At 38.4% G+C, this 18,740-nt stretch overlaps 1 protein-coding gene across 1 annotated transcript in view; it reads right to left on the bottom strand.

Annotated features, from left to right (window-relative positions):
- Positions 1-18,740, bottom strand: part of LOC109919487 (dedicator of cytokinesis protein 1-like) — a 344,368-nt gene that overhangs the window by 175,671 nt on the left and 149,957 nt on the right. The window contains exons 21-24 of the mRNA XM_048609182.1: positions 8,774-8,863; positions 7,082-7,182; positions 3,742-3,876; positions 3,549-3,630 (exon numbers count right to left, since the gene is read on the bottom strand). Of these exons, the coding sequence (XP_048465139.1) occupies positions 3,549-3,630; positions 3,742-3,876; positions 7,082-7,182; positions 8,774-8,863 (408 nt within the window). The remainder of the gene's footprint in view (positions 1-3,548; positions 3,631-3,741; positions 3,877-7,081; positions 7,183-8,773; positions 8,864-18,740) is intronic.

Genomic DNA, 18,740 nt, shown 5'->3' on the forward strand with positions numbered 1-18,740 from the left:
CTTCAGACCCTTTTTCTGAAGAAGGGTCTAGGCCCGAAACGTCAGCCTTCCTGCTCCTCCGATGCTGCATGACCTGCTGTGTTCATCCAGCTTTACACCTTGTTATCTCAGATTCTCCAGCATCTGCAGTTCCTACTATCACTGAAACAGCATAAAAGGAAGACATTTGGCCCATATGGACACCAAGTTCTTCCACAACACCCCACCCTCCCAATCATACAATTCTCTTTATGTTGCCTCAACTGAATCTGCCTCTACATGATCGGGCAATACTTTCCAAATTAAAAATATTTGTTCCTTAGATTGGTACCCTCTGGTTCTTGAAAAAGAAATGTTTTCTCCTATCTATCCCCAATGTTGCTGAACACTGCAAAAAAAATTCTTCTTAATCATCTCCAAGGACAACAGCCTCAGTTCCTACAATGTAGCTGCATAGCTTAAGTTAGTCAAATCTCAGAACCATTCTCAAATTGTATCTGCACCATACATGATTCCTTTATATCCAGGAACATCATAATGTCCTTACTATTGTATAATATTTTGTCGTTTTTATAAAACCCAGGCTTCACGGTGGCTCAGTGGTTAGCACTGCTGCCTTACAGCACCAGGGACCTGGGTTCGATTCCACCCTCAGGCAACTGACTGTGTGGGAGTTTGCACATTCACCCTGTGTCTGCGTGGGTTTCCTCTGGGTGCTCCAGTTTCCTCCCACAGGCCAAAGGTGTGCAGGGTAGGTGGATTGGCCATGCTAAATTGCCCATAGTGTTCAGGAATGTTTAGGCTAGGTGGGTTAGACATGGGGAATGTGTCTGGGTGGGATGCTCTTCAGAGGGACAGTATGGACTTCTAGGGCCAAATGGCCTGTTTCCAAACCGTAGGGACTCTACGAATCTATGTGCTTTATTAACTGCATTCTGCTTGCGCTTTCATCATCGATGAATTGTGCAAATACACGGTCAGTGGAAGCAAGCAGCAGGCAAATCCCATGAAAATATGTGAATCATAGGAAGGATAATCCAGGGAGTTTATATTTAAATTGAATCCTTCGTCAGGAGATAAATTATGTAACCGATAATCTTATTAATCACATTTTGGATATGCAGTTTAGGTAATGCTGTGGCAGCATCAGTTTACACATTTGTGTACAGAAAATAGTACTGTTGCTGTATCTGGAATTCCTCCAATATATTCAAAAGTTAATTAGAATAAATGTTCAATTAGAACGTGTATGTTGAAATACTTGCAGAAGCACTTATATATGCTTTATCTATTACAGATGCAGGTGACAATAGTACAGTAGTGATATGAGGAAAATTGAAAGTAATGGATAATATTACGTTTAAATTAAAACAAAAGCAGTGACAGTTCCAATCTCAGAGGAATCAACACATATCTCAATTGGAATGGGAAAAAGAGAATTGGCATCTTGATTCAAACAGTGATACAGAACATTGGTAACCAGATTCATTGGACAGCAATTAATTTATGCTATATCGAAACAGCAACAAGGGCTTTTGTGGCACAGTGGTAGCATCCCTACCCTTGGGCAAGGCAGCCTGGGCTCAAGTCCCACCTGCAGCAGAGGTGTGTAATAATACCTCTGAAGAAGTTGATTACAGAAACAGGTTCAATTAAAAAAAGTTAAAAATCAGAACAGCAGCAAACAAAATGCTGTCTTTCCATAAGAAAACTCATTGTAACTCATCAACATTTGAAAACAAAGAGATTAACATGTAATTAGCTTCTTGTGCTTTGATCATAGAGTCATAGAGCTGGACAGCACGGAAACACATCCCTCGGTCCAATTCGTCCACGCCAACCAGATATCCTAAAGTAATGTAGACCCATTTGCCAGCATTTGGCCCATATCCTTCTAAACCCTTCCTGTTCATGTACGCATCCAAATGCCTTTTAGATGTTGTAATCGTACCAGCCTGTCTCTGTTTGGCTTGTGCAATTATCGATGTGTTATCCCCGTCGAATTCTTGTCCCTCTGTCCCAAACAGAGACATGCCAGGGAATTCCTGGAGACCTGGTATTCCAATCAGAACTCCAACAAACACATTAAATTAGACCCTGTGTACAAACGACCAAGAAACAAAACTGGACATAATACCAATCACCCCAGGAAAGAGAGATATATAAATAAGCAGCACAGAACACTGGCACTTCACCGGACGTGCACTGATGATGTCACCTAGCAGGGAGACGAAACGTTTGCAACCAAACCCACCAGCTCAGTTAGCTGTCTACAACTTCATCCACAACACAAGCTATAAATCTTCTCAAAAACTTTATGTGTGCCCTCATACCTGGAAAAACAAGCTGGTGTATTTAACACGTGTGAACCCGTTATGTCCACAATTCTGTGATCTTTTACGCCATGTAATAACGGTACAATGTGGAGGCCATTATGAATTTCCTCAGGTAAAATTACATATTTAAGAGACTTTCACAGAACACAGAACAGTACAGCACAGTACAGGCCCTTCGGCCCACGATGTTGTGCCAAACTTTTACCCTAATCCTAAGGTCTAGCTAACCTCCACCCTTACCTTATACTATCATCCATATCAGAGATAGTAGGAACTGCAGATGCTGGAGAATCCGAGACAACAAGGTGCAGGGCTGGATGAACACAGCAGGCCAAGCAGCATCATAGGAGCAGAGAGGCTGACGTTTCGGGCCTAGACCCCTATCATCCATATGCCTATCTCATAGCCGCTTAAATACCCCTAATGAGGCCGACTCCACTACCCTCTCTGGCAATGCATTCCACACCCCGACCACACTCGGAATAAAGAGCCTACCTCGGACGTCTCCCCTATATCTACCTCCACTCACTTTAAAACTACGCCCCTTCATAATAGCTACCTCCACCCTAGGAAAAAGTCTCTGGCTGTCCACTCTATCTATACCTCTGATCATTTTGTACACCTCTATCAAGTCACCTCTCATCCTTCGTCGTTCTAAAGAGAAAAGCCTGAGTTCTCTCAACCTTTCCTCATAAGACCTTTCCTCATAAGACCTTCCCTCCATTCCGAAAACATCCTGGTAAATCTCCTCTGCACCTTTTCCAACGCTTCCACATCTTTCCTGTAAAGAGGCGACCAGAACTGGACACAATACTCCAGATGTGGCCGAACCAGGCTTTCGTATAGCTGGAGCATAACTTCACGGCTCTTGAACTCAATCCCTGTATTAATGAAAGCTAACACACCATACGCCTTCTTAACAACTCTATCCACCTGGGTGGCAGTTTTCAGGGAACTGTGAACATGAACCCCAAGATCCCTCTGCTCCTCCACACTGCCAAGAATCTTTCCGTTAACCCTGTATTCTGCTTTCAAGTTTGTCCTACCAAAATGAATCACCTCACACTTTTCAGGGTTAAACTCCATCTGCCACTTCTCAGCCCAGCTCTGCATCCTATCAATGTCCCTTTGTAACCTAGAACAGCCCTCCACACTATCCACAACTCGACCCACCTTCCTATTGTCTGCGAACTTACTAATCCACCCTTCCACTCCGTCATCCAAATCATTTACAAAAACCACAAACAGAAAAGGACCCAGTACAGATCCTTGCTGCTGTTTCGATATAGCATAAATTAACTGCTCTCCAATGATTCTGTTTATCAATTCATAAAATCTAACTAGTCAGCACCTTAAAATATATGATACATTTTCAATGGATTCACATGTGCATTAGGAATAAAATCATTTAAGAAGTAATACTTACTGATTAAAGAGTATTCGGGAACGAACAATGAATTTGAAGACATATTCTAAGGATTTCATCGCTTTATAAAGTTGATCTGTCACATTAGGTTTCTCTGAATTGTCCACATAGTTTTTCAGTACTGTGGTAAGTTTCCTGATTAAAAATAAGACTTAGTTCAATGCATCATTTACACATGTCCCGTTTCTTGAGAGAATTAAACCAAACAATTCATTTTCTTCAAAAAGACTGATGACAGACTGTTCCCACCAAACATTTCTACAAAACCAAATGACTACATTTCAATGTAGTAAATGCAATGCATTTTTTAAAAGATGGGTCATAGATGCCACCAGCGCAACATTTGTTGTGCATCAACATTTGCACTTAACTGAATGACTTCTCAGCCATTCCAGATAGCAATTAAGAGTTAACTACTTTACTTTTCACCTGAGAGTAACACATAGGCTGGACAAAATAAAGATGGCAGATTTGCTTCCTGAAAGGACGAGTGAATCCGATAATTATTTTTAAGACAATCCATAGTTGTGGTCATTATTTTTGAGATCAGCTTTCAATTCCATGTTTATAAATCAAGTTTACATTTCATCAGCTGCATGGGATCATAGATGTACTGCAAAACTATTGCCTGTTAATTTCTCCAGGCATCAATTTGTACTCTAAGTGAGGCACTGAAAGTTAAACAAAAATATGGGAAGACTTGGACTATAGACCTGCCTGTTTTGAAACTTTCTGAATTCATTTCTGTTAGTCTCCTAACATCTAGCAGGAATGAGAGAATTTTAACATCCTAACTGCTCCATTCCATCAAGAATAAGCCGAGAGACTAGCAATAAAAGGATTATGGTCATCAGAGGTTTTTTTTGTAAATATCTTAATTTCCACAAATACTCCATTGTAGAAGCCCATTACTTTCTGCTTATAACACAACATACTTTCAATAGAATGGTAAGAATGGTGAATTTGTCCCATAAAAAGAAGAAAATCCCAATTCACACTACACTCCAGTAATCTTTAACATGACATTCTAGACTGTTTTAATTATACCAGATCTTATACCATCCAGAATAGCATTTCCTTATTAGGATTTGTTAGCAAGCTAGGCCGTTCTAATGTGCAAATAGTATTACTGACATAGAAGAAAGGAAGCTATGCTCTTTGAGGGTATTATTCTTAATAGCAATATCACCAAACAGAAGTTTGTGAACCAAAAACAGAAATTGCAGGAAAAGCTCAACAGGTCTGGCAGCATCAGTGGAAAGACATCACAGTTAACATTTCAAATCGAGTTCTCATTCCTCAGAACGGAGCTTTTCCAGCAACTTCTGTTTTTATTTCCGATTTACAGTATCCGCAGTTCTTTCGGTTTTTAGTTAGAAGCGTGAACTACTTTGTTGATCAAAATAAAGTGTCAGACAAATGGATACCCATCTCAATAGAGTCTCCAGATAAAGAAAGGAGCATAAACATCCAAGCCAAAATTACACATGACATTGAGAAGAATGTGAAAGCACTGGCATCACAAAACATTGCTTCTCTTATTCTCGTAAGTGAAGAGGTCACATGGTAAAAGGGTGCAAAATGAAAGAGTAAAGATATGGCAGCAGGATTTCCAGTGAAAATCTAACTACTAAAGGAACACATATAAAAGGGAATTGTTTGAATATGTGCAGATTCAGAATCAGCTCAAGAATAAAGGATAGCAAGAAACAAAGAACAGCAACTTAAGTTAAAGTCATGACTCCAGCAAAAATGCTTTACTCCCTGTGCAGCTAAGGGCCAATACAACGCTGTTGGATAAAGAGCACAGAACAAGTGAAAAAAAAGTAACTGAAGGGGATGAATCAATTTCAGTTAGTTAAGTGTTAAATTTTCAGTTATATTGTAAAGAAAATAGAATCACAGAAATGCAAAGGTAGGCTCACAGTGCAAAAGCTACACCATCAGCAAGTTAGAGCTGGGCTTGGGTAAAATACAGACGATGTCAGTGAAAAAACTTTAGGAAAACAACAGATAGTGTAATATGTATGTTGGAATGTTTTGTTCAAACCTTGGAGGTGGCTGTAACCCACCAGAGTTAGTTTTACACTTCATGGTGATAAAACCGACTTGTTCTACATACACACAATATAAACAATTGTTAACCCGATTTCCTGGTCCTCTTTTCAATTTGTTGAGTTGTTTGGTCACAGTAACCTCTACAAAGCTCCACAAACAACATATTTTTGGAATAATATGTTCATTTTAATACTTCCTCTTCTCCAGGCATCCATTTGGGATTGAAAATTACTTGCATCTACCCTGTTCAATGGGTGCTAAAATAGTTGATAATGCCAACGTGTAATCTGTAGATTACGTGGCAGGTGGTACTTCAAACGTTGAGTTGAAGAGTTATTTACAGACTTGTTTGGTCCATTCAATGCCTTAACTTTATCTCTGCACATTCCAGGTGTTTAGTGAAAAGCCATGTTCTTTTATGTTTCGGAGAAGGCTTCGACAGTAACGTGAGAGTGTAGCCATGCTGATTTTTGTAATCATTTTAACCGGTTCTGTTTTCAGAACTATGGGTTCTTACTTTTCATAGGACGGTTTGCCACCTAGAAAGGCAAACAATTGCACCTCAAGGATTCTGTTAGAAATCTTTGGACTTGTTTTCTTTAAGCTTAGGAAACAACCATAACTTAATGAGAAGGGAAACATTTTCAGTTTTAGTTTTAGTTTTAAACATTTCTGAATAAGTTTTATCATACGTAAAGTTGTTCCTGAGAAAGGGAGAAGCTAGTTAGATTTATTTACATTAAGTTACCTTAGAATGAAGAGTTAGTGATAGCCCCAGATCACAAGTATTTGGACAAAACATGGAAGAGGCTATTTGAAGCTGAGAACATTTAAGCTCAAGTGTATGATAACTTCAAGAATAAGCTCTCGGATTTTCCATACTAGGAGTTGAAGTCAAATGAAAACTATTGATATGATATAGATTTGGATACTCTGGTATGACTGTTATGTAAGGGGTGCTTTGGGTACTATACAGGCCATTTCAGAATCTGTCTGTAAATGGTTTTTGGGATTAGTAAGATTATAGTTCACCCTGCATTCCAACATTTTTAAGTTTGTGTTATAAATAAATATGTTGGTTAGTTCTATTTAATATTCATTCTTTTTAAAGAAAAACAAAAGAAAATATGACCTATCAAGCCAGATTTCAGTCTGCGAGCTGACTTGTATAGTAATAACATCATAACAGTAAAAACACTAGCTCTCGTCACAAAAAGCCAACTAATCAGAAGGCATGAATATGCATGCAGAATTTAAAGCAGAGATCACTTGAAACACTTACGTGTAAGCCAAGGTTGCGCTAAAGTGCTTTTTGATATAGGTTTCAAGTACAGGGTTGAAATGCTGGAATTTCCTATCAGCAATAAGTCCAATAATAAATACCTGTATTTTGCAAAAAGGGTTGAAACAAACAGCATTCATTGAGACTATAACTTAAGTCTGTATCTTATTGCTTAGTGTGTTATAGATGGCAAATTAGATTGTAAAAATAAAACAATAAAAATACACTCCAAATAATTGATCTTAAAATAATTTTGCTACATTTGACATTATTTTTCTCCAAAAGATGGGCATGACTCTGCTCTTTGTAAAACAAAAAAAAAACAAACAAAAAAAAAACTTGCATTAAAGCTTATATAGCATTTTTAAATAGTAAAGTTGCTTGGGACATTTTGCATGAGTCTACTAAACAATATTGCGACACTCAGCCACATAACGGAGATATTAGTTCAGGGCACAAAAGCTGCAAAGTTTTTTTTTAAAAAAACTCCCCAACCCCCTCAGCACACACAACCTGAGCTTCCCTTTTATTATTTTCTGCTTATACTCCAAGTCATTCCTACTCCCTAAATCCCTAATAGTACCCTCATGTCACCTCCTTGTTTTTCCAATTTCAGCATTTTCTTCATCAAAGTAAAATAACAGGTAACGAAGTGAAGATTTAGGGAAATTTCCGAGATAATTAGAAAGCAACTAATTGTAAATGGTTAACCAGGAATCAACCATAAAAAATAGGATTGATTTATCAAAATTCTATTTCTTTCCCCCCACAGTGAATGCTTTTTTAGCAGAAACAGCCTTAACTTTGTTATCTGAAGGAAGATCCTATTGTCTAATGTACAATGTGCTCAATTTCCAAAAATGCATCAGGTAGAAAATGCAAAGCTAATGGGAGAAGTCAGTGGAGTGGCTCTACATCTGTTGTGGAGCCAGCACAGACATAAAAGGTTTAATGGCCTATTTCAGTGCTGTAATTCCATAGCATCAGCACAACTGCTTCACAGATTTGTCTTCACTTCTGGCAATATCTATGTGTATTGTTCAAAAATGGATTTAAGGCAAGCTATTAGACAAACGTGAAATATTTCTTTCAACTGAATAATCCAGATCATTTTAGAACAAGGTTATAACAAAGTTTACTACATAAATAATAAAAGTGAAAATGCCACACAGAAATCTCTGATGTAAATCAATTCTGAAAACACCTCAAACAAAAATTTGTAAAGTGATTCAAAAGAGACATGTCATCTTTAAATCTTCTGCGATGTACCCAACATCATTGCACCACTTACTCATGATAAGTACAAGCAGGAGAATTAAAGTTAAACTGTTCACTGTATCATCAAAAGTACCAATGAAGTGGGCACGAAATAGATTCCATTAAAAAAAAATATTTAAAAGAGCAGTTTAGGAAATAATAAAAACATAATCTAGTTAGTGCTGTGCTAATAGTTGTAAGTCAGAACATTTTCAACACATCATCTATAACATTGGCATTAACTAATCTACAAAAGAAAAAGAAGAATGGCCAACGCTACTGGATTTGTAGTCAAGTATACCTTTATCACTTCTAAGAATACTTTTCAAAGATTCACGTTTAAAACAGGAGTCAATTCATAAACCAGAAATTATGACTTGTTTAACAGGATTTAAATCGAAAGGAAATAATAATAGCTTGAAAAATGAAGCTTACCAAAGAATCAAATACTAAGGTGTCAAAAGTGTCACTGTCAGAATTCTCCATCATGATGTTAAAAAGTGCATCAAGTGTATCTTGCAAAAACTGAAAGAAAGTGGTTTAGATTAGAACAAACACAAACAAATGAAATATTAAATGTTTATTTCTTATATTTTCTTTTATGTTCCAAGAATAGCACAATGCCAGTGATAGTTTAACTATATCCCTATTTTACGTACAGAGGGAAGCGAATTTAATTTTTAATGTCTTCTTTATTTTTCTTTACTTCCTTTTCCCTTTTAAAAATAGGAGTAACACCTATTTTATTACCCTGTTCTTGTATTCTTGAACATTTTTCTTCAAACTTTGAACCTAGTTCCCTCTCAGGTGTCACAACTGACCTTGGCCTCAACAACTACTTAAAACAATCTTCAAAACGCCAGTTACCGTTTTGTAGCTTTTCCATTTGGAACTATCCTTTAAATCTAGGTCTCAGTACCTCCAGATAACATACAAAGTTGCATCTTATAATACTACTGCATGCTCCATAATATCCCACTAGCAACAATGAAGAAATGAGTCCACGTTTTGAGCGACACAGGAAAATGATACAATATCAGCACAAGACAATATTCTGCTACTGAAGTCTACAGCATCTGGCTCTAAGTCTGCAAAGACAATTTCTTTTTTGCATTCTTAAAATACGTAAACTAATTACAGATCAGGCTATGAAGATCTTAACACCAAATCACATCTGATCTGCTCCACTGATGCCCTCCACTTGGTGCCTGACACACTCGTCTCACTAGGCTGCCTAAACCAAATGATTTAGGTTGAATACAGATCGAGTATGCCCTTTTCAGGTTAAATACAATCTAACCACTATCAGAATAATTTCCAACCATGATGTTGCCTGCTGTTTCATATGATTAGTATTTTATCTCCATCCAGTTCCTGTACAAAAAGATTCAAATTATTAGTTCCTTGACATGGAAGCATGGCAGAGGGAAGAAATTACTGCCTTCTGGAACGGAGTGTCCAAAGTGGAAGACTATGAAATTGGAAAATTTTCAAAAACTGTTACATAACTGGGAAAGGATGCCAAGGTGAACTTGGGGACCTGCTTCAGAGCTTGGGATGTGGAATCTTCACAGTAGATAAGAATAATAATGCAGAATGTAGAGTGGTCCTGCGAAAAAACACAGCGACAGGGATTGGTCATGGTGCAGGTAGTATTGAAAGTGCGAGAAGCAGTGTGTAGGTATGTAAATGCACAGAGAAGCAACAAAGAAAATTCCACAAGAAGCCACATTAAATTATTGTTACTTTTTGTGGGGCAGCACCAATGAGGGATATCAGAATTTGGAAAATTGTATCATTTAAAGTCGATCCTGCTTCATACGTATTACAATTGGAGCAATCCCCAGCATTTTGAACCAGACCATTATTTAAAGTTCCTACATTTTTGGGATTTTTTTTATTCATTTAAGGGATGTAGGTAATGTTGGCTAGGCCAATATTTCTTACACATCCCAAGTTTGCCTTGAGATATTGGTGGTGAGATGCTTTCTCGAACCGCTGCAGCCCATTTGGCGCATATATTTACAAAGTGTTAGGGAAGAAATTTGTGGATTTAGACCTAGCAACAGAAGAACAACTCATATTTCCAAGTCAGGATGGGCAGTAGCTTGGAGAGGAACTTGCAGGTGGTGGTGTCCCATGTACCTGCTGCCATTGTCATTACGTGGTTGTAAGCTTGAAAGGCACCATCTAAGAAGCTAAGTTGCTACTTAGCATCAGTGTAGAGGGTGAATGTTTGTGGATGTGGGGTCAACCAAGTGAGCTGGTTTGTCCTGGATGGTTTCAAGTGGAAAGTATTCCACCATACTCCTGACATGCATCTCATAGACATGGGTAGACTTTGGGGGATCAGGAGGTCAGATCTGCTCTTGTAGCCAAAGTACATACATGGCTTGTCCAAATGAGTTTCTGTTCAACGGTAAAGCATCTCTCCTGTGCACTCCACTCCTGCCCACTTTGCCCATCCCCACCCCCAATTAATGTTGATAGTGTGGGAGTCAGAAATGCTAACTCCATTGAATGTCAAGAAGCAATGGTTAGAATCGGTCATTGGAAATCATCATTGCCTGGCACTTGCTTGGCTCAAATATTACTTGCTCTAATTACATGGAAAGGCACATCCTCATACCATTGTCATCAAACAGCTTCCAGTTATTTAAACACCTCCTGTAACACTTTAAAAATAGAGAATATATTTAGCCATAGACTGAAAAAAGGACCAAAATCAGTGGTATAGTGGACAGTGAAGATTACTAGGAGATCGTGATCAATTGGGTCAATGGACTAACAAATGGCAGATGGAGTTTAATTTGGAAAAAATGTGAGGTATTGCACTTCCACAAAACAAACAAGGGCAGAACTTGTACGATTAATGGTAGGGTGAACGGTAGCGCTGTAGAACAGAGAGATGTAGGGGTTCAGGTACATAATTGTTTGAAATTTGCCCCACAGGTAGACAGGGTGGTTAAGAAGGCTTTTTGCACATGTGCCTTCATTGCTCAGAACTTTGAGTAGGAGTTGTGATGTCATGTTGAAGTTGTACAGGATGTTGGTAAGGCTTCTTCCAGAGTACTGTGTATAGTTCTGGTCACCCTGCTATAAATATTATTAAATTGGAGAAGGTTCAGAAAAAATTTTCCAGGATGTTGCCAGGTTCGAGTTATAAACAAAATAAACTGGGACTTTTTTCACTGGAGTGGAGGAGGTTGAGGGGTGACATTATTGAAATTTATAAAATCATGAGGAGTATAGATAACAAGATTTTGTTCCCTATGTTGGGGGAGTTCGAAACTAGGGGCATATTTTTAAGGTGAGGAAGAAGTTTTAAAAAAGGATATGAGGGGCAACATTTTACACAGAGTGGTTCGTGCATGCAATGAACTGCCAGAGGAAGTGGTGGATGCTGGTACAGTTACAAAATTTAAAAGACATTTGGATAAGTACGTGAATAGGAAAGGTTTGATAGAATAAGGCCAAACGCAGGCAAGTGGGACTAGTTTAGTGTGGAATTATGGTCGACATGGACTAGTTGGAGTGAAGGGTCTGTTTACATTCATGTCATAGGGTCATACAGCATGGAAAATGTAACACGGTGAATAGCTCCTGACTGGGTAGCTGGGAAGAAGTGGCATAACCATTAAGAAATGGTAGTCAACAGAGATGGCAATTCAACACTTGCATGAAAAATTAAGCTGTGAAGTCTGAGATGATATTTCCACATATTGGGGATAAAGTTTGAAGGATTAAAGGAATTAAAAACTAAATAGCAAGTATAAACATGGCAGGAAAAGTAGGAAGCATTACAGAAATGGCATCATGAAAACAGCATGTCCGGAAATTGTTACAGGACGTACAAGTTTAAGTACACATAATATTGCCCAGCCGATTGTTGAATACACTTTGTTTTTAAAATACAGAAGATGACAACAGAATTTGGAGAAATCAGAAATACTCTACTGCATCAACGAATGGCTTCATTCTGCAAACTGAACCATTATAAGCAACTATATCCAAATATAAAACAAATCCAAACATAACATCTTACGTTTAAAACTACATTTGTAAATGTAACAGCATTGACTTTAAAAAGAATCATGTTGGACAAGAAGTACATGTACTCAAAAATGCGCCTCCAGGCTTCCTCTTGACCTACACCTTTTCTCCAGAAAAGTGCATTTTAAACAGTGTTTTAATTTCCTATATACAACTTAAGTGTCATTGATTTGCATTCAATGGTTATTTTAATTAATGCTTGTTGTCAATGAATGTACTTCAAAATAAATAATAAGTTTATTCTGGCTGCATCAGTCTGATGAAATGGTATTCTTCACCTTTTCGGAGAGACAGGAGAACACAATGTGCATTCCACGTCTCCAATGAACGAAGTCCCAGAATTCAGAAGCTAACTTTTAAATCTGGGCAAATTAACTCACACACATATAATGTTGCAGATTTCATGGGAAACTGAGTTTCATTCACTGTGATGAAGACTAAAGTGTTGAAAAAAAGCCTGAAATGTAGCAATCTTCCTGGTCATTGGACTCAATAGAATACACTGATCAACTGATACAAATTGCTGTTTGGAATCTCACCTGAAAGCACTCTCCTGGAACTAGAAAATTCCTTTTTCTAAAGACTAGATCTCAAGCTTTGTTATGGATGGATCGTATTCTAATACTTTGTCAGCATAAAACTTTTCAAATGAATTATGATTAACATTCAACTTCTGAAATGTGGGATCTAGTTCATTGGAGATGACGTACAATACACCTGTGATGAGTTTGGAGCAGGTCTAATGTCTTTGAAAGTTACACATCTATAGAAATGTAAAGCAGATACCATGATATCTATAAAAAGGAAATCTGCCAAAACTGAAAATATGCAATATGGGGAAGTGTGAAGTGACAAACTTTGGAAGGTAGATTGAGTAGAAGCAATTAAGAGTGAATGATACAATTCTTTAAAAGAGGAGCCAGGAACAGAAGTTCACAGATACAAACCGTTAAAAATAGCAGGACAAGATGATAAGGTTCTTAAAATAATTATATTGGACCCTGAAACAAACAGAGAACAAAGCTGGAAAAACTCAGGAGGTCTGACAGCATCTGCTGAAAGAGAAACAGTTAATATTTTGACTCTAGTATGACTCATAACTTGATTGAATTTAATATTCAGTTCGAAAGTGAGAAACTTGGGTCAGAAACTGTGTTTAATTTAAATAAAGGTAATTGCAATGAAATGAGGATAGAGTTATCTAAAGTGAACTGGGTGAATAGAATAGCAAGAATAATAGTCAGCAAGCAGCGGCTGACATTTAAGGAGGTAATTCATGACTCTCAGCAAAAATATATCCCAGTAAGAAAGAACAATTCAAAGAGAGATAAAGCAACCATGGCTAACCAAGAAAGTTGAAGAGATTATTTAGTTGAAAGAAAAAGGATACAAGGCCAAAGTCAATGACAGCCCCAAAAACTGGAATAAATTCAGAATCCTACAAAAGGAAAACAAGAAAGATGATAACACAGAAAATAACCTACAAAGGGCAAACTAGTGAGGAGAACAAACATTGACACCAAGAGCTTCTTTCAATGTTTCAAAAGGAAGTGAGAGGTCAAAGTAAACATAGGGACCTTACAAAATAAATCTGGGGATATAGTTTTGGGGAACAAGGAAATGGCAGCATCAGTCTTTAAAAGGTAGAAAATACATCGAACATTCCATTAATAATAAAGAACACAGGGGAGCAATTAAGTACAATCACCATCACTAAAGTAGTAAATTAGACAAACCAATGGGCCTAAAGGCAGATACATTCCCCCCGGGCATAATGACTTGCATACAATGATGTTTAAAAAAGGTAGCTAGAGATAGTAGGTTGCCATTTTCTAAAAATCGTTGGATTCCATTGGATGTTGTCTATATGGATTTTAGTACAGCATTTGACAAGGTCCCATGCGGCAGACTGGTCAAAAAGGTAAAAGCCCATGTCAAAGTCAAGTTGGATCCAAAGTTGGCTCAGCAACAGGAAATGAAGGGTTATAGTCGATGGCTGCCCTTGCAAATAGAAAGCTGTTTCAAGTGGTGTTCCGCAGGGCTCAGTATTGGGATCCCTGCTGTTTGTTGTACGCATTGAGATTTGGACTTGAATGTGGGGGCACAACTGGGGAAAATTTCAAAGAACACAAAAATTGGCCATGTCGTGGACAGTGTAGAGGATAGCTATAAACTCCAAAAATGATATCGACAGGTTGGTAGACGGGCAGAAAAGTAGCAGATTGAATTCAGCTCTGATAAGTATGAGGTAATGCATTTAGGGAGGTCAAATAATAAAAGAGAATATACAAAAAACACGAATACACAGAGGGGCAGACGAAGTGAGAGATCTTGACGTGCACGTGCACAGTTTCTTAAAGGTTTAGGTAAGAGTATAAAGGCGGCATAGGGAATGCTCTCCTTCATTGGCAGAGGCACAGCATATAAAAGTAGAGATATAATGATGAAACTGTTTAAGACACTGGTGAGGCCACAACTCGAGTATTGTGTACAGATCTGGTCACCACATTACAGGAAGGACATGAGAGAGTGCAGATCAGATTTACTAGAATGTTGCCAGGCCTGGAGAATTGTAGCTGCAAGGAGAGATTGGAGAGCTAGGGGTTGTTTTCGTTGGACTAGAGAAGACTGAAGGGTGACACGATTGAGGTATACAGAATTGTGAGGAGTAAGATAGAGTAGACAGGAGAAAGTTGTTTCTCTGGGCAGAGAATTCAGAAACCCCAAGGGTCATAGGCTCAAGCTAAGTGGTAGAAGGATTAGAGAATATGTGAGGAAAAATACTTTTATGCAGAGGGTGGTGGGTATCTGGATTTTGCTGCCTGAGGCAAAGGCCTTAAACTCTTAAAAAATACATAGATCTGCACCTTAAGTGCTCTAAGCTGTAGGGCTAAAGGCCGTGTGCAGGAAGACGTGATTAGTAAGGCCATCGGAGTGTTTTTGTCTTGGGATGGCCCTTCTGTGCTGTTTCATTTCTATGGTTCTATGACTCTATGATTCTACCAAACAACTGGAAAACTGCTAACGTGACACCCCTATTCAAAATGGATGGGAGGCAAAAAGCAGGTAAGTATATGTCAATTAGCCTAACATCTATTGTTGGAAAAATATTACACTCAATTATTAAGGAAGTAATACCAGAACAGTTGGAATATAACCTAATCAAGCAGAGTCAGCTTGGCTTCAAGAAAGCAAATCGTGTCTGACTAAGTTATTAGAGCTTTTTGAGGAACACATCAACCAGAGCGAATAGAGAGGAACCAGATGAGGTGTTGGATTTGGACATCCAGAAGGTGTTCAATGACGAGGTAACTCACAAAAAGTTAAGTCATAAGATGCCACTGTTGGAGGTAGTACATTGGCAATGAAGAGAGAATTGACGCATAGGCAGAAAACAAGTGGGAATCAGGGGTTCTTTCGTAGGTTGATGATCCGTGACCAGTAGGGTTCCATGGGGATCAGTGTGGGGGCCGCAACTGTTTACAATATATATTAATGACTTCGAGAAAGAATGTGAATGTACTGTAGCTAAAATTGCATTAGACAAAAACAGGTCCAAAGTCAGGTTACGACAGACATACAGTTTATAGAGAGTTATTGATCGATTAAACAAGTGGGTAAAGAGTTAGCAAATGGAGTATAATGTGAGGAAAATGCATTAAAATTGATATAATTTAACTTTCTGGACGTCCCCAGCCTCCTTCGCCTACTGGCCTGTACTAGTATTCCCTCTATATCTGGTTGTACTTTGACTCTACCTTTCAAGTTCCCATACCTAACAGAGATTACAATGACCAGCTTTAGCTGGCAGTTAATATGCTTCTGCAGTTTGAATAGAACATGGGAGCAGAGGTGGCCATGTGCGTTGATGAAGTTGATAAAGCCAATATGTAGTGGTCTCCTTTTTCATGGCATTCCTCCCACAGCTGCTCAACTGTGAAGGTCATGCCAATTGTAAATCTTTCATTCCTGGAAGTGCATTAGTGTTTAAAATAGTCAAGCAATACACTGTTATTAATTGTAAGAGATACCAGGCAAGAAGATTCGATGTACGTAGCTTTACTCAAAATAAATCCCTACAGACTATTAGATAGAGCACCAATAAATAGTGCTTACAATTTTGCCACAAAATCCAGATATCCCTTGACACAAGGACTGTTAGGGGTTTTTATAATGGGATCAAAAAGGAAACAGATTCATCAGCAAAACAAACAGTAAAAATTGAAAACAAAGGCACAGGAGACCCCAACAAACAGATAAACGAGATGAGTGGAATGTTATCTTCTTCACCAGGGAAAACACCAAAAGGGAAGTCTAAACACCACAGAAAACATGAAACATCTTAATACTAAGCCCTCAATTGGAGAAGCCTGATGAAGCTCCAGGTGAAGATGCTATACCATCTGAACTTATCAGTCACCGGAATCCAGCACTCCTAGCACTACCTCCCACTGTATTATGATTAAATTATCTACTAGATCATTCCTATGTTATTACAAACTATTGATAAAGTATTAGTATCTTTAAATTTAGTAATAACGGTACAAAGTCACCAGCCAGGAGATCTTGTTAAACTTGAATGAAATGTTAATTTGGCGTACAGTCTGGGGAAAAACAAAACCACAGATGAGAAACTTCAATTATGTAGTTAGATTGGAGAAGTTGGAAAAATATTCCTTTTAAAAGAGAACATTGAGAGATTTGATAGAGGTATTCAAGGTCACAAGGGGTCTTGATAGAGTAGGTAGGGAATCCAGGTCCCCACTGGTAGTAAGATCAAGAACAAGAGGGCATAGATTTAGAGCAATTAACAAAAGCAGCACCGGAGATATGAAAAACGTTTCTGCAGTAAAGTGCTCGAATATACAGCCCGAGTGAGTGGAGGAGGCAGATTCAATTGGGGCATTTAAGAGGAAATTGGATTATGATCTCCAAAGTTATGTGCAGAAGTTTGGTAATTGGCACCAGATGAATTGCTCATTTGAAGAGAAGATGCAGACCAAATGCCCTCTTTATGCTATAATAGTTATGAGTAGACTCTTAAGTTCCCCAAAGTCCTAAAAGAGTGTTGTATGTATCAATTTATGAACAGTTGTGCTGTAAACAGTCCATTGAATTCTAAAGATGAAGGAAGTTGAGATCAAAGATACAAATTAGCTGTTTTAAGTTTCACTTTGCATGGGAAGCCGGCAGAGAAAGCCATTTTGTGATGGGAGTCACTGATTTCCTACAAATTCATGAATATCATAGGCCGACAGCAATATGCTTGGCGGGTCTGCAGCAAGACAAGCCAACAGCAGGAAATGGAGAAGTTCATCCACCAAAGCAGAGAAAATGCAGAATTTATTGTCCCACCTGCATCCTGCATGGTGAACATTTTGCTTAGACGGCAAATATCAAGACCATGAAGGGCACCACAGTGCCAGGGACCCAGTTTCAATTCCAATCATGGGTGACTGTGCGGAGTTTGCGCATTGTCCCAGAGTCTGCGTGGGTTCCCACCAGGTGCTCCAGTTTCCTCCAAAAGTCTGAAGTTGTGCAAGTTAGATGGATTAGACATTCTAGATTGTCTGTAGTGTCTGGGGATGTGCAGGCTCGGTGGATTAACCATGGTATATGTGGGGTTACGGGGATAGGGAGAGGGAGCTGGGTAGGATGCTCTTTTAGAGTGTCAGCGGAGACCTAATGGGCCAAATGGCCTCTTTCCACACTGCAGGGATTGTACCATTCTACAGCAGGTTAGAATATCTGCCTAGCTTAGGAGAAACAGAAAAAACATCTAGATTGTAGCCCCAAACTGCAAGTCCTTCCCAGAAACAGAGTTATCTGACTAGGAAAGTAAAAAGGATGCAAGCCATTGGGGGCTGCGATAATTTTAGACTGGCTCCCAGAGGATGAAGTGTGCACTTAAGGGGCAGGGTAATGTATAATTGTCACAGATTTGTAGTTATGTTAAAAGCTATGTGGGAAATATTTTTATGGTGGATAAAAATATAAGTCACCTACAAAAAGAAATTAGTATTTACCCAATAGCCCTTAATTTGTTACAGTAAAATTTTTGAAGTGTGAAATAGAGACATCATTTTGTCAGCTACTAATTTGAAACTAGGGTTTCTCTTTAAAAATGATCAGATTCTGTAGAAATCATATCACCGTAAACAGTTATACGAGGGCAATGTATGCTATATGTTTGCTCAAGCAAACTATCCTTCATTCAAATAAAAAACAAAAGAATTGCAGATGCTGTAAATTAGGAACAAAAACAAAGTTGCTGGAAAAGCTCAGCAGGTCTGACAACATCCGTGAAGGAGAAAACAGAGTTAACGTTTCGGGTCCGGTGAACCTTCCT

Source organism: Rhincodon typus, chromosome 20, assembly GCF_021869965.1.
Source record: "Rhincodon typus isolate 14 chromosome 20, sRhiTyp1.1, whole genome shotgun sequence".
NCBI classification, from domain to species: domain Eukaryota; kingdom Metazoa; phylum Chordata; class Chondrichthyes; order Orectolobiformes; family Rhincodontidae; genus Rhincodon; species Rhincodon typus.